Source organism: Sorghum bicolor, chromosome 3, assembly GCF_000003195.3.
Source record: "Sorghum bicolor cultivar BTx623 chromosome 3, Sorghum_bicolor_NCBIv3, whole genome shotgun sequence".
NCBI classification, from domain to species: domain Eukaryota; kingdom Viridiplantae; phylum Streptophyta; class Magnoliopsida; order Poales; family Poaceae; genus Sorghum; species Sorghum bicolor.
The window spans coordinates 57,108,134-57,124,701 of NC_012872.2; the positions used below are offsets into that span (position 1 = coordinate 57,108,134).

At 42.3% G+C, this 16,568-nt stretch overlaps 2 protein-coding genes across 2 annotated transcripts; both read left to right on the plus strand.

Moving 5' to 3' along the window:
• LOC8058206 (protein RADIALIS-like 3) lies at window positions 1,210-2,720 on the plus strand. The gene is made up of 2 exons (XM_021457808.1): window positions 1,210-1,586; window positions 2,410-2,720. Exons 1-2 carry the CDS (start codon window positions 1,328-1,330, stop codon window positions 2,412-2,414), a joined length of 264 nt encoding a protein of 87 aa, XP_021313483.1. The 5' UTR covers window positions 1,210-1,327; the 3' UTR covers window positions 2,415-2,720.
• Window positions 13,937-14,780, plus strand: LOC8058207 (protein RADIALIS-like 3). The gene is made up of 2 exons (XM_021456633.1): window positions 13,937-14,320; window positions 14,466-14,780. Exons 1-2 carry the CDS (start codon window positions 14,064-14,066, stop codon window positions 14,485-14,487), a joined length of 279 nt encoding a protein of 92 aa, XP_021312308.1. The 5' UTR covers window positions 13,937-14,063; the 3' UTR covers window positions 14,488-14,780.

The following is a 16,568-nucleotide window of genomic DNA, read 5'->3' on the forward strand; positions in this document are numbered from 1 at the left end:
TTCTTTTTAAAATACTTAGTATGTGAGGAATCTATTTATATTGAGACTCCTACTCCATAATGGTTTAGACGCAAGTTATTCTAAGTTGTATGAGCACGGGTTATATATATAAGTTTAGATAAAAGAAACTCTCCATCGTTCGGTAGTTAGAGAAAGACAAACAAAAAAATAGATGGACAAAAAAAGCATAAATTTTTGCCTATTTATTATTAGATATAGATTATATATAATTAGATAATAGAGATATAAATATAGGTTTGATAGTTTTTTTTTCTCCCGTTGCAACGCACAGGCATTTTTGCTAGTAATTCTATAATTTTTGATACCATCATTCGAGTTCTGATCCAATTTAGGATCATGACTTTAACAACTTTGGTTCCACCATAAATAATCTCTTTTTTATTACACAGTACGCACAACACAGGTGTGCACACTTACCCTTATGAACGCACATACCATTATTGGTTTAGGATTGAGAAGATGTTTTCTCCAATTTTATTGCAACTATGTGTGTGCTCTCTTAAATTACCTAAACTACCTTTGACAATTTGGTTGTTAAACCTCCGGTCAAAAGAGCATTTATGACACTACTCTTTATACGGTTATAACGTTACAAAGATATAAATGACAGCCAAAGTGATATATACTATTTGAGGGCATGTTTTTTGGTGAATAGAGTGTAGATGTATCACGTACCATTATCGAAGAACAATACCTTTAGTTAAAAAAAACGAGCACACCAAGTCAATAAAGTATACCTAACCAATGGATGATCTATACTCAATTCACAATTATTAGTATTTTATATTGAAAAGAATATGAATATATTTATGCGTTCGACATGCATAGACTAACTTGTGGCTATTTTTTTTATAATATTTTTAATTTGCATTATTATATGGAATTTTAAAATAGAAGGGATACATTTACGCTGGATATAACAAGTCGACAAGCTGGTCCAAACAACAGTTATGACTTACAGTTAAGACAGTACAAAAATACAAATTAAAGACGTGTGACGGGTCAAAGTGACATATACTCTTTTCCTACGTAGTATATACTACGTCAAGGGGTCAGAAGGCCACCCTGACCATCCTTTGGAATGGTTAATTCCTTTGGCGCCAGTTGGAGACTGAAGAAGGCCACCTGGCGTTCTTAATTAAACCCAGCTCACGGATCCTATAAATTGGAACCCTCGCGGCTCGGTAGTGCTCCCACCGCAAACCATTTCAAAACCTTCCTTATTTCCTTGCGCCGGCCGGTTACATCATCACTCTTGACGCACAAACCGTCCGATCCGCCGTTCCAAACGCAAACAAACAGCGCCATGTCGTCCAACTCGTCGGCGTCGTCGTCTGAGTGGACGAAGCCGCAGCACAAGCTGTTCGAGCGCGCCCTGGCGGTGTACGACGCGGACACCCCGGACCGGTGGCACAACGTGGCGCGCTACATGGGCGGCGGCACGTCCGTCGAGGAGGTGCGCCGCCACTACCAGCAGCTCGTCGTCGACGTCGCGCGGATCGAGTCCGACGGAGTGCCCTTCCACTGGTACGCCACCGCCCCGCCGCCGTCGACGCTGCATCGAGGTATGCATGTAGTAACGACTGAACACTGCCGGCGTCGTCGTCCTCCCGTTAATTTCTTGCCCTTATTCGGCTATTAAGTACTCTTATTAGTTTTGGAGCATGCGACATGGCGTAATAAATTTAATCATTCATGACGTCAACTAGATGGACGCAGAGCAGTAGCTGCTGTGTGCCACTACCCACATGAGATCTGATCCTTGGACAGGAGTACAGGACAGATAGTTCGTGTGTGTGCATGCTTGAAACGGCAAAGTACCATGAGATTAGTCCTAATCAATTCGCGTTGCCTGCTTAAAAGACTCTGCATTGTGTCTGTCATCATGCATGCCACTGGCGTTGCTGCGATAATGTTTAAATACTGTTTAGATAACCGACCATGCTGTTAATTCCGATGGTAGATTGGTACGACATGTCAAGTTGCATTGGCAACTTTGGCTTTAAATTTGGCTGCTATAATTGACTAGATAGTACGTACTCATTACGCGTAAGTAGTAGATCCTGCCTCGACAGTCGGCAGACACATTTATTCCTGGTATATTTGGTAGTACTTCACAGAATATACAATGTTATCACCAGTCATCATGCTGGAAAATATGCATACTCGATTCAGTACTAGATTCGGTACGTTGTTCAATACAGAGACGCAAAATATGCATAAAGTTCCCTCGAAAAGAATATGAATATACTCCATGTGTTCATGAAAAATAAAAAGTTATGCGTAAGAAGACTGCTTTTTATGTACTGACTGAAGACAAAATGAGATTATGTATGCAAAGGAGAAGTGATCGAAATAATTCTCATGTCCCCTATAACTTGGTTGTAGGTTGAAATATCTGAATGAAGCTTCAATGAAGGGAAGGGTTAAACAGTGGCTAGCTGTGCTCTTTGAAGAAGATCTATAAATCATGCATGTAAATGTGCATGTGTGTATGCTGATTGCAAAATGTTATACCAAGAATCCAAGTTAAATACTGCAGCCTGCTGGTCTTTGATCTTGTATACCAAGTAGTTAGCTTTTCGAGATCTATGGAGCGATATGAATGCTTCATGTATAAGTTCTGGTCATGTACTGCTATCGAAATACTGTGAATCAACTAAGGAATTATTCCCATGAATCTCTCAGCATTTGCAAACTCCAAGAATGCCATATATACACTGTTTCAAACATTCCCCAATCCGGCCGCATTCTACTACGAATATATGGTGACTCTGGCAGGCTGGCGTATCGTGCCAACGATGTGGGGCCGAAAGCACCATTGCCAACACATAACCTCGCGTCCTCGCCTATTGCACCAACCAGATGAAAGCATTGAATACTTTTTTATTCTAGAGCTAGAGAGGCACCTAAACTAGAACTTACACTACTGAAAAAAAACTATGCTCTCTAAATTGTGCTCCCTATCTTTGCACAGGAGGTTCAAATTCCGGGCTGTGCTGATTATACGGCGAAGGCCGCCGGTCAAATGCCACATGTGTGGAAATGGAGTTCTTCCATATAGGCAATTCCTTAAGATATCCACCTGTGGTAACTCGCTGATAAGAATGACGACCTTAGTAAAGATCTGAGTATGATCAAGCTAGGAGAGAGGGAGTGAATTCAGTTACTGATGATAATTTTTCTACACTAGATAAATAAAATTACCAAATTAGTAAGATGTGCACCGAGGGTTTATAACACACAACCCAAAGCATAAGTGCAAACACATGGTGGATATGTGCCCATATGTGATTGTCAAGGTGGATCAAAGTTTTGGTTTAGTGTACGTGAGACTAACTATGGTATGAGTAAATTATTGTGTATGCAACATGTCTCTTTGGTATGTGATGTGCAGGTGTTGACCGTGAGACAGTCGCAGCAATAGAAGGTCAAGACATGAGTCCGTGCACGTTAGACTAGGAGCGGTCAAGGGGCGAACACGGTGGCTTGGACTGAGGGACCTAGGACTGGAGGATGGACCATGAATGACTATCACTTGGACACATAGATAAGCAAGTGTACGTGAAGGTATGGTGATGGAGACGATGTTGGCCAAAGTCAAGAAGACGACCAAACCAAGTCAAGGCAGACGCATTTGGTGATGGGATGGTTGAGGATGAGTAGGAGACACTTCCACATCGTGGAGAAGGCCTAGCGGCCAAGAGACTCCACATGGGTTTGGCAGTTTGGGCCTCAAAATAGCGGGTGACAGGTTTGCTAGGTTTGGGTCTCAAAACCCAAGGAGGATCTTGGGGCGGCATATGGCATCATGGCAGAGCTTGCATCAGGACAAAACAACTTCATGAAGCACACAGTCGTTCCCATGCTTGAAAACTAAATTGGACCATTTCATCGGTGACAAAGTGGCTTAAGACTAAACCTAAGGACACTCTTGAAATTGTATTTAATTGTCTTATAAATAAGGATAGTGGCTAAGTGGTTGAAGACTAAACCTAGGGGAGACTATGATTGGACAACATTTTCTATTTTCTTATCTTTTAAATTATTATGTCAGGGTCGTGACTTGGGTGGTCACCGGCGGCAGTGCTGGGGGCGGTGGCGCAGGGGAGCAGGGGCGGCGGTGTGTGACTAGGGCAGGGGTAGGAGCGGCGGCACGAGAGAGAGAGAGAGAGAGGAAGAGCTTTCACTCATTTATTTCTTGATTGATGCGGTTACATGTCCTTTATTTTTTATAATCCCTATTGGACTTGGCTCACAAGCAAAACAAGGAGATCCTTATCGAATATAGATTCTCCTTTTCATCAATCAACTCTTATACTTTCTATCTTAATAATCTATTTCTAAAATCAACTAAGACTAGATATGGCAACCGAACATGATACGGAAGGAAACAGCGGCAACGGCAGCGGTGGCAGCGCCTTGCCTAGGGCAGGCCACCAGGTCCCCAATGGCGCCATCAAGGGTGGTGGTGCCCCTTGTGGGTCTCTTATGGCCCGTTCTTGCCATTGACAGTCACAACCCGTATTGGGTGTGTGACATGACTCCCCCCTTGTCCACTCAGCGCGTCCTCATGGCAAAATACGACCTGGTCATCAACTCCATCAAGTGGCAGAGCTCCTTGGCCTAGATGAGGCATACGATGCTTCTAACGAGTGGATTGGCAAGGATTATATTTTCCCTTGTCTTGAGCAGTGCAAATTCGAAGGAGTACTGGAGGTTGTCGATATACAAGGTGGTAGCCAATTGTGCCCATATCAGAGCCTGTGTGAGAGTCCATGTGTGCAGCAAGTAGAAGAGGACATGGTACCGATGCAGTTATGTCAAGATGGAAAATCAATCATGGAGGAGCCATGAAGTTGTGAATGTGGTTGTTGATGTCATGGTTGATGGAGAATTGAATGTGGTGCCAAATAGTTGTCTCTGAGAGAGCTGGAGGAGAGGTCGTGAGATTGAGCATTGAGCCAAAGATGAAAGTTCCCAAATTGAAAGTGTCTGGTGACAACCGTTGAACGTCTATTCATGGAAGGAGGCCAATGTCGATGTTGTCAATATGGCTAAACAGATAGTGAAAGGTCCTAATATGGCTAGAAGGGGGTGAATAGCCTATTAAAAAAATCTACAAAGCACTAGAGCAAAGATTAGTACATCAAAAGGCATAATGGAATTTTGCTCTAGCTCTACAAGGGTTGCAAGCCACCTATCCAACAATTATAGTTTCTAAAATCACTAGGCACACAAGAGTTAGGTTACTAAAAGCTAAACTAGTGAACTAAGCTACACAAAGAAAAGTAAGCAATTAAAACTAATTACACTACTTTGTGGGAATGTAAGAGGAGAGGATGTGATCTTTATACTGTCTTGTAGGGGATGAACCAATCATCGATATGTGAACAAACAATCACCGGGAGAATGCCAATCAATGACAATTAAGACACCAACTTTTTCTTCTAAGGTTCATGTGTTTGCCGGCACGCTAGTCCCCATTGTCTCAAACAACACCTCGTGGTTCGACGGCTAATTGGGAATCCACACCCAAGCTCTCCAAGAGCATCGCAAGAACCTAACGCAAGTGAGGTAGTTCAATGACACAAGCAATTTACTAGAGTTGGTGCTTCGTCGGGGAAGGCACAAGAACCCCTCATGATCATCGGGAGATAGCCACGAACAATCACCAACTCATACCAATGCTCCTCCACTGCTCCAAGCCATCTAGGTGGCGGCAACCACCAAGAGTAACAAGAAAACCATAGCTCAAACGATCCCCAAGTGTCACTAAATGCAATCGCTCAAGCAAATGCATATGGAATCACTCCCAATCTCACAAAGATGGTTAATCTATGAAGGAGATGAGTGAGAGGTGTTTGCTTAGGCTCACAAGGATGTCAAGTATATCAAAGTGCCAAGAGGCACACCCAAGAGCTGGCCAACTAGTATTTGTAAGCCCTCTCTACTAGAGCCATTGGGCTCCTGAGGCTTGCCCTATTAGGGGCATCAGACATGGCCTCAGCATCCGACGGTCTCCTAATAGGCTCACTAATTGCTGCCACATGTCCTACGATGAATGTGACCCGTTGATCTCCAAGGTCACTTAAATATTTGAGTTCTCAGGTATAACATGTTGGATGCGTTAGGTGCAACACACTGGACGTGTCACTTACACACCGAACGCTACTCAGGGAGCCTTACAAATGTGTAGGGGTGTTGAGCGCATCCGACAGTCACTCATCGAACGCTCCTCAGCGTCCAACACGCTTAGTCAAAAACAGCTCTCTCACGCGCTCGGTGATGTCACCTACTATAGTGCGAGTACCGGAGTGTCCGATGGCAGAGCATCGAACGCTCTGACGCATGGTCCACTCACACACTGCGGCACTTGAATGCACCAGACGCTGGGTCAGCATCTAACGCTATCTAGTCTAGCATCTAGTGAGTGTTTCGCAGCGAGTTACTCTCGCAAATTCTCCGAGACTTTCCTTCGGCGCAATAGAAAATATGCATTTTATTTTCTCAAAAGTGTTGAATCCCTCTCTATCCTTCAAACTCCACCTCCTTCTCAAGGTGTGCCAACACCCTACCATGTGTGTACCAATGTGTGCACATGTGTTGGCATTTTCACAATCATTTTCTTCGAAGGAGTTAATTTAGCTCATTAGGTTCTAAATGCATACACATAAACGTCACCTAATGGCACTCGATAACCACTTAGCCAAAGATTTCCCCTCTTTATAGTATGACTATCTATCCTAAATATGACCACACCCTCCATGGTGTCTTGATTATCTAAACCAAAACCCTAAGCAAAACTTTTTTCTTGATCTCCATAGAGTTTTGTTTTTCTCTTTCTTCTTTTTCAAGTTGAGCACGTGATCATCTTGTGGTCGTCACCATGATCATCTCTACCAGCCTTATCTAATCTACACACTTAGCATGAAGGTTAGTACTTTGGCTTCATCAATTATCCATAATCAAACTTAGACTTTTAGATAGCCGAGGTTGTCAAGGAAGACTACTATGGCACTTGTAATGGATTGATGAAGTAACCATGGGTAGCCCATCAGGATGTGCATGGGCATCCCGTTGAGCTATCCTTTAGCTGATTGGGGACTATGCGCTCCCACAGCTAACAGCTCTATGTTGGCCAACCTACCGCATCGAAGACCTTGTAGAAGATCTAGAAGCTATGGTGACGCTGCTGGTAGGTAGAAACAATTCGTCGAAGAAGATAAGATCCCTCTACATGGACCAATCCTTGGTGGCCTGACCTTGTCCAATAGCTGTGGTGATGACACAGAGGTCGTGGTGATCCCTAACACCCTAATGCATATAGGTGAAGATGATGTCACCTAGGTTATCGATGTTGTCAAGGGCATTGGGTAGGTGAGCACATTGAGCCCTGTTCATCACAGTATGTGGAACATGTGTTGTAGATGTCCAGGATATACGTAGCATTGGTTGATGTGTTGGAAGTGCTAGGATTGTTGTCGGTGCTTGTCGACGAGGCATTGTGTGTAGTCTGTAGGGGTGCCCATTGCGGAAGTAGAGTAGCTCCATGGTGGTGAAGTCCCAAGTAATGCACCCAAGGCTAGTTAGCCAAGGCATGCTGAGCATGACGTAGAAGTTGTTGCCAATGTCAAGAAGGAGGACATCAATACGGAAGATGTCATTGCCAATGTGTATCGATATATTGAAAGAAGCACTATGACATGGTACCTCGTTCCCACTATCGACGATGAAGGTGGTGTAAATCTCATGCTCCTGGAGGCCATTGGAGTGAGCAAAATTGGTACCGATGATGTTGTACCAGTATGAGGATGCCTTCACCATGGAGCATCCTATCTAGATAGAAGGGTGGGGTGCCCTGTACCCCTGACTACTGCTTGCCAATGATCATCATGTACATTTGTTGTCAGATGGTGCCACAACATCTGCTGCTAGTAAGGGTGACGTCGATAGTGGTGGTGGAGGAAGGTTTGTTAATGTCAAGATAGCCATCTTGCTAGTCTCGATGATGTCTATCAGCCTCCGTTCGTATCCAACGCTTGATGAAGTCGCAACTGGCTTTCTCCATGGTGGCTCGTGTAGATATCTCTAGACTCGCAGTGAGGAGCTCCTTCTCTCATATCACTACAAGAAATTCTCTTATACATGACAGTTTACTTTCGTCACGGACAAGCAAAAATGCGTCATAGTTAACTCGTGATGACGATCGCAAAAAACGTCATGTATCCCGCGTCATACATTTTCAGGACCGAATCAAACCGTCACAGGTTGGTATTTCTATTCGTCATGGAATAACTGGTCAATGACAATAGATCTAGGCTATAGTGACGAAAAAGAACATCACAGACTAGTGCAAATCATCACTGCTTAACATACATCATGGCTCATAAGATACATCAGTCATATAAACAAACATTGATCATTCATGTATTAGCAAGCTCACTGTTGTACATTGTCACATTTTATGAAACAACAAACTGGCCTGGCACGGCTCACAATCATTTATCAAACAATGAACTAATTTAACTCATAACAACTAAGTTTGAACTTTATGACAATCATCTCTAGGGAGTCTAAAATAACTAAACATTCGTATCGCCGAGCACTTCAATTGGCTTGTTGTCCATAAGATGTGCTACGTGAAAGTCAAAATGCATATAAGATAAATCAGTTTTCAGCAAAAATTCTAAAGCAGTCCAATGCATATATTTTTAGAGCCCAATTAGTAGAGCACGAGAGTCTAAATATCAATTCATAACTAAGTTCATATTTATCAAAGGCTGCAGCTTACTGGTGCCTACAGCATGGTCGATTTGACAAGAGAAAGCACTGTGTAGTTCTATCAGTCCTCACCATCATTAATTTATGCAATTCAAATAACTGATTCCTCTGCATCGAAATCATACAACACAAAAAAGAAAAAATATCCAAGTGCTGCTGATGTTGTACCCTGTATTGTATCCTGACAAACTGACGTTGAACAAGCAGAATATGAGATTAGGAACACACTGCATGCATCATATACAAACCGTCATAGATTAGGACTTTCTATGACAGTTTTTTAAAACGTCATCCCTAAACCGTCACGTATAATGATTTTTCTTGCAGTGTATGATTTCCATGGTGGTGTCGAGCATCTAGCGATCCTCCACAAATTTGGAGAGGCGAGTGTTGATGTTAGTGAGCTTGTTGTAGACGTTGTTGAACTTGGAGTGGACATCCTCGAAGAAGTCATTGAAGAGCCGACGGATCTCCGTAGCGTTAGTCATGGCAATGATGAGTGAATCGAACTGGTCTCCGGATACTAGGTGTCAGGGCCGTGACCGGGATGGTCACCGGCGACGGTGCTCGGGGCGGTGGCGCTGACAAGGGGGTGGCGACGCAAGGTAACAGGGGCGGCGACGCGCGGCTAGGGTAGGGGCAGGGGGCAGTGACGGTAGGAGAGAGGGAGAGGAAGAGCTTTTGCCCGTTTATTTCTTGATGCGGTTACATGTCCCTTATTTTTATAGTTCATATTAGACTTGACTCACAAGCAAAACAAAGAGATCATTATCAAACACAGATTCTCCTTTCCATCAATCAACTCTTCTACTTTATATCTTAATAATCTATTTTCAAAATCAACTAAGACTAAATATGGCAACCGAAGATGATACGGAAGGAAATGGCAGTAACAGCGGCAGCAGTGACGGCGCCCTCCTGGTGGCCCCCCTGCCTAGGGCAAGCCATTAGACCCCCCAATGGCGCCATCAAGGGTGTTGGTGCCTCTCTTCCAGCCTGCTCTTGCCATCGACGGTCACAATCCATATTGGGTGTGTGATATATTTTCTTTTCAAAATTAAGGGCTCAGATTTATTAAGGTCTTACCAAGCAATCGGAGTACCATAGCAAATGAGAACACATGTAATGCGCAGCTGTTGATGGACGCAGTGCAGACACCAACAACACTAACCACAAATGATTATGATGCAATTGTAGTGGATGTTTTTTAATTGCAGAGATAAAGTCAGTGTGGTCTTGTTTTATTAGTTTTGAGTGCTCTTTTACGAGTAGGCGTTGTAACAAAGCCGCTTATGATCTGGCTGTGTTGGGTCATTTGTGTAATCCTGGCCTTAGGGAAGAACAAGTCACGAATCCCATCCCTAAAGTGTCCATGTAATTGTTGCTATCAATTTGTTAGCCGATGATAACGCAACTTGGCCTAAAAAAATGGAAAATGGAATAGAATCTGCAATTCTCATGGTCCATCGCATGGCCGCTCGCCCGCTCCAAGGATCATCAGGGCTCTGGACTGGACTGGCCGGCAGCAAGTTGTAACAAGCATTTGCCCCCAGGATTTTTGTTTATTTGTAGTGCCTTTCTCATAACTCGAGGCCCTATATGTACATTGGGTAAGGATCTAATAAGCTGATGATGTACATGTAGATGAAGCAAAAAATCTCTATGGCCATTTTCAGAAACGGTCATGATTAAAGCAAACCATTATACAGATGCGGATGAGCACCCAACCTCTAAAAATTGTTTTTGGCCACCTTTTCTGTAAAAAGATTTTCATAGTAGTGTCTACTAGCATGTAATGGGTAGAAATAAAAATGTTGATGTGTATAATGAATTGTCCGCATTCTGTCATTTTTAGCTTTTGTATTGAATTAGTCAATGCATGTGGCTAAATATGGTATCGGAGACAGAGGTATCTTGAATTCGATATATATAATTATAATAAGTTCTATTTGTACATTTTAGGTCTAAATGATGAGTGTCCTTGTACATTTTAGGTTTATCAAGCCCACATGAGTTCGATTTCCTTTGCTTAATTTTGAATAGTCTAAAAGGGAGAAATGGACACTATATTAGATTCAGGATAGCAGCGTAGAATCTAGAATACCGAGCTGAAAGTTTGGAAAAGGGTCAAAGAAAAAATTAAAACACCCGAATCCCTGATGGGCCTTCAATAGATATTATTCTATTTTGGACATAAAAAAGCAAGATATAGATTCTAATACACAAGAGCCCACTTTCTGGTTATGGAATATACTGTTCTGCAACTTGCTGTTTGGCCGGAGATTATTCCAACTCAGTGCATGGTGGACGGAATAATTAAAAATGTAGTTAAGTTAGTATAGCTATACATCTGTACGTGTTATCACACATTCACACGCCATAAGTGTGTGGTTGCGCACTCTAAACCTTGTACATATGCTCTACTGCTATGAAAAAGGCTGTTTTTTTCGTTGCCATTGATATCTACAGATTGTCACTACCAGAAAACTAAGTATCCTTGAGGGCCAGCAATTTCCTTGAGGGGTGAAATTAAACCCCCAAGGATATACAATTACCTTGAGGGTTGTATAAAACCTCCAAGAAAATACATATTATTGAGTGCTAAATCAAACCACCAAGTTAAATCTGTATTTCCTTATGTGCTAGTTGAAACCGCCAAGGTAATTCTATGTTTCCTTGAGTGTTATTATAAACCACCAAAGATAATTCACATTTCCTTGGGTGTAACTAGAAACCGCCAAGGAAGTTCTAGTTTCTTTAGGTGTAAACCCTCAAATAAATTATTGTAGCTGCCAAGAAAAAAACAATTTATAGTCATATTTCTCTTAACTACCGATATAGTGAACTCATTGCATTCTTGTTAGTTAGACATTGCATTTTATAGACATAAATGCTCCATTGACATGTTTGGAAAATGATATATATTTGTTGTTAGTAAATTAATCCAATAAAAGTTATAATTTTGTGTTGTTATGCATTAGAGAATGCATATACTAGCACTTAGCTTGAGATGCCTGCTTATTTTAAAGCTAAAATGTAACATACTAATATTGTATGGAGGCAAAGTTTATATCAAAGTATAGAGCCCGAAGAGATATACAACTTCTTAGTTGATGAAATTTTCATTTGAAATTATTTGAGGTCCATAAAATATGTTTTAAATTATTAGAATTTTGAACTTTAAATTTTTTGAATCTTTCAAATGACCTCAGATAGAGATACAACCTAAACCAAAGTTATAGTACTCGATGAGATACAAAACTTTATAATTCAAACTTTTTTCATTTGAAGTCATTTAGGTTCTCAAATATTTATTACAAGATCCACTAAAGTGAAAACAAAAAGAAAGAAACATTCACTTGGTCACAAAAGACTATGTGGTGTAGTGGTAAGTTAGTTTCACCTGGAATCTCAAGTCATGAGTTTGAATCTCAGCTACAACAAATATGAAATTGTTTCTCTTTTTTTTCCATGCATATCCTTGAGGGTTATCGGCACTCAAGAAAATATCTATCCTTGGTTGTTTTTACATTTTATTGGGTGCCATCAGCATTCAAGGAAACTTATATCCTTGGGTGTTCTTACATTTTCTTGAGTGTTATTGGCACTCAAGGAAACCTATATCCTTGGTTGCCGTTACATTTTCTTGATGATGCTAAAAATTTGACCACTGATTTATTTTTTTGACGGTTTAACCCTCAAGGAATTGATTTGTGGCGGCCGGCACTCAAGAAAATAGTATTTCCTTGTCTCTCTACCCTTGGCGGCCATTCCTTAAGTGCTAGCTGCCAATATTGATTTTCTTAGCGGTTTTAGAGGTTTTCTTGAGGGTTTTTGACCCCTATTCAGTTTTGTGTTAGTGGTTGGCATCGCATCCATCAAGAAAAGTCACTTGGACTAACTTGTATGGTAGTCTCGCTATCAATCTATCGTCAATACTAGTATCTATCTAAGAGAAGTACACACACGGCCGGCCAAATGGCCTTATATCTCAATATTCTCATGTTCAAAATTTGAGAGTCCATCACCACTAGTGGAAATTCACTCTAAATGGAAGTTATAGAAAACTAATCCAATTAGAAGTATCAATATGGGTAACACCTTTTCCCCGCCACGGCGTAGTGAGCGACTGGCGGCAAAGAGCAATAGCCGTGCATCCAACCCAACGGTGCAAGCACAAAACGTGTGACGATGTTGAAGTGAGGGTTCGATCAATCAGCGACCTGGCCAGGACGCTGCCGGAGACGATGATGCCTTCGATCGAGGAGTATCAGTCGTTGTTTGGAGCTAGCCCCCTGTCGGCGTCTAAACGCGAAGCCATTAGGAACCTATTCGCCGCTGGTACTGGGCTGGACAACATGGTGCTCGTCGATGGGGTGGAAGAGGAGCTTTAGTAGACAACCCTACATTCGCTCTTGTCTGCGCTATATAGTTTGTTTGCTATGTTCTTTTTGTTTTTGCGCTTGTCCTTCGTTTTTTCCCCCTGTGGTTTTGCTCCGGCTCTGGGCAACCTTTGGTTACCTATGAGCAGGACCATTTGTTGTTTGACTGTGATTGTCTACTCTCTCTTTAATGAAATATGTGCCCTCACGAAAAAAAATGGGTATGGTGATGCACCTCTAAAATGGATTTGGAATCCTGAACATTTCGTGGTTGTTTGGTTGGAGTCGGGGGCGACCTGCGGGAGTAGTTGATTAAACTAATTCCAGCGAGTATATTTCATTTTGTGATCAGCTACCTCGACGCTAGCCGGTCTGCAGAGGACTGAGGACCTCATGTCTATACACATGACTCTACACGAGTACGTGCCCTGACCAGAGAGACCAGTCACAAGTTGCCATGGATTTCAGTACAGTTGGGCAGGGGTTGGGTCACGACGTGACACGACCTGACTGTCCGGTGTCCAGTAGCCATCCATCCATGCATCTGCCTGGAAGAGATGAGGAGATATAAAGGACACAGATCTTTGTTCCTTGGCGACACTCGTTCTGGCTCTCCACGCTCCGGCTCACCGATGCCTTATTCTCCCTGCCCTGCTGCTTTTCCATGGCCCCACAGGGAACCTGGCACCGGCTGGGCGCATGACATTCACCGGCAGGGCCCCTATAAGTAGCGCTGCATCTCACGGTTCTCTTCTCAGAATGCAAACCAGAAACAAAGCCCCATAGCCAGCTGCAACAATCAAGAGCGAGCGAGGCTCCCTTCTTGTCCCCAGCACTCGCTAACAAAGCCAAGCCAAGCCGAGACAGACGACAGAGATGGCAACGATGTCGCTGAGCTCGACGAGGGCGCAGTGGACGGCGAAGCAGAACAAGCTGTTCGAGCAGGCGCTGGCGGTGTACGACAGGGACACGCCGGACCGGTGGCACAACATCGCGCGCGCCGTCGGGGGCGGCAAGTCGGCGGACGAGGTCAGGCGCTACTACGAGCTGCTGGTGAAGGACGTGGAGCACATCGAGGCCGGCAAGGTGCCCTTCCCGGCCTACAGGTGCCCCGCCGGCTACGACGCCGACAGGTACCCATTATTCCATTGGTTTTTCGCGTTACGACCACATCATTTCCAGTTAATTTGTACACTACTACTAGAATCGATCGATCTCCTGCGTAAGAGTTCTCAATCTGCATGTAGCTAGCTAATCCGGACTGTGCTTTCTCTGCAGGCTGAAGCACCTGAAGATCTAGGCGGCAAGAATCTCATGAGAACGACTGAACGAGTCCTACACCGCGCACCATGCATGTGAGTGTAGCAACGTGTGTGGCTACAAAAGGAAGGAAGCCAAGCAAGTGGGTCGGAGCATCTGTTCATGCACGCATGTGAATAACAACTACTAGCTAGCTATAGCCTATAGGATGTAGATCAATCGATCTCCCGCGTATTGTACTGTGTTCACCTTGTGTAAAATCTCAGTATTTGTAGCATATATATTTGGGAGAAGTGAAATAAAATATTCACTAGTTTGTGGTGTGGACCTTTATTTTTCATATTAAAGCTAGTTCAAATCTTAAAAGATATTCGCCTTGTTTTTCACTAACAATAAATCAGTATAAGCCAAAATTTAGCAAAGTAAATAAGATACCCTCTGACCAAGATTGTTTAGATATATTTTAATATATCCGAAAAAAATTAGATATCAAATACAAATATGGATATTTATTGCGAATACCAAATATAGTTTTAATTTAACCACTATCTGCCCCATATCTCATATCTGACAATTTAGTTGGATATATACGACCAATATCAAAAAAAAAATCTGACTAACATTATCTCGAACAAATATTATACATTATACAAGTACTAACATACAAATAGTTGTATTTAATAACCTACTATTGGTTTTTGTTTCATCGGCCAAGCTCTTTAGAGAAAAGAAATATCAAGTTTACGAATAGATATAGTCATACTACAAAGAGAGAAACTATTTGGCTAATATGGTTGTCTAAGTGCCACCGGAGCTTATTTTCTCCTATTCCTGTCGCTTCAATCATATTTGTTTCACTATTGACAATTATCAGAAAAGTTCGACGGTCTCTTATATAGCAATTGTTTTCCATATTAGGAGTATGATAAATTATTTGTTAGGGATGCTCTAAGGAAGCCCAACACACGCACACTAGAGATGAATACTACGACGTGCTGTATTCCTCCAATCCGTCTACTAGCTAGTCGGTCCACCGTCAACTTTTACATCTATGTTTATCTTTTTTTGTGACAATATATATAGTGTGACAAATTTAGACATTATTTGAAACAAAAACAATAAGATACTCATCGCAATATGTACATATGTAATCTTGTGTGTCAAATGACTAATAATGCTACTTTCATGTTAACGAACTTAATGATAGTATAAAAAGCAAAACAACATGAAAGGCTATAGAAGTACACCTATAGAAGAGAAGCATTGCTTCCACAGTTCAATATAGTGGGATGTTCGGTACAGCAATACAACACTTGACACAGTGTAGAAAAGATGTCGTATAGACATTCCACCAAAAGTGTTTTCTCGCCGTGTATCCGAACATCCATCAAATCTCTAGAAATGGGAATCATGAGAAGTCACGCCGAGCTCTCTCCAAAACCTAATCACACACTTACCTATGCAGCTGTCATAGTGGACGACTGGAGGCCCGTTCTTCCAAACACTTGTGCACATGGGAGCTTGGAATGGGAACACAGAAAGTGTAACAACAATAGAGAGTATTACTTAGCTTCATGGAAGTGATGGAGCTTATGTCCTCTTTGGTAGAGATTCTAGGAGCTCCAGCTCCTACTACAACATTTAATACAGCGTGACTGTTCACTAAGATTGATTTCCTCTCTCTTCCTTCTCCCTCTCACAGAGCTGATAGGAGCAAGTGAAGCTAAAATTTTTGGCTCCAATAGCTCTTGCGTGTTAGTGAGAGAGAAGAAGAGGAGAGAGAAAAATGGATTTCGTCTACAGTAATTCTACAATAGTAGTGTCAGTAGGAGCCAAATCCATGAAAATCCATACCGAATGAGCCCTTCGTCTCGCAACAAAAACCAAAAGGTGTAAGGTTGGTAGTAGGGCGAGTTCGGGGCGGATATCCGAAGATTTCAGGTCTACTGGTTTTGGTTTCGAGAAGAATTTTGCACCTACGATTTTTTGGGTTTAGATATCCAAGTAGAATTAGGTTTGGGCAAATCTGAGTTTCTCTCTCCCGAATCACTGTCAGATCTTCCAAATCATTAAGCCCACTAGCAGCCCATCTAATAACCTCAGAAATTCAACCCTCATACC

Coding starts and splice junctions, on each gene's coding strand:
- LOC8058206 (XM_021457808.1), top strand. CDS start 1,328: ATGTCGTCCAACTCGTCGGCGTCGTCGTCTGAGTGGACGAAGCCGCAG.
- LOC8058207 (XM_021456633.1), top strand. CDS start 14,064: ATGGCAACGATGTCGCTGAGCTCGACGAGGGCGCAGTGGACGGCGAAG. Junction 14,321..14,465: donor GCCGGCTACGACGCCGACAG/GTACCCATTATT, acceptor CTTTCTCTGCAG/GCTGAAGCACCTGAAGATCT.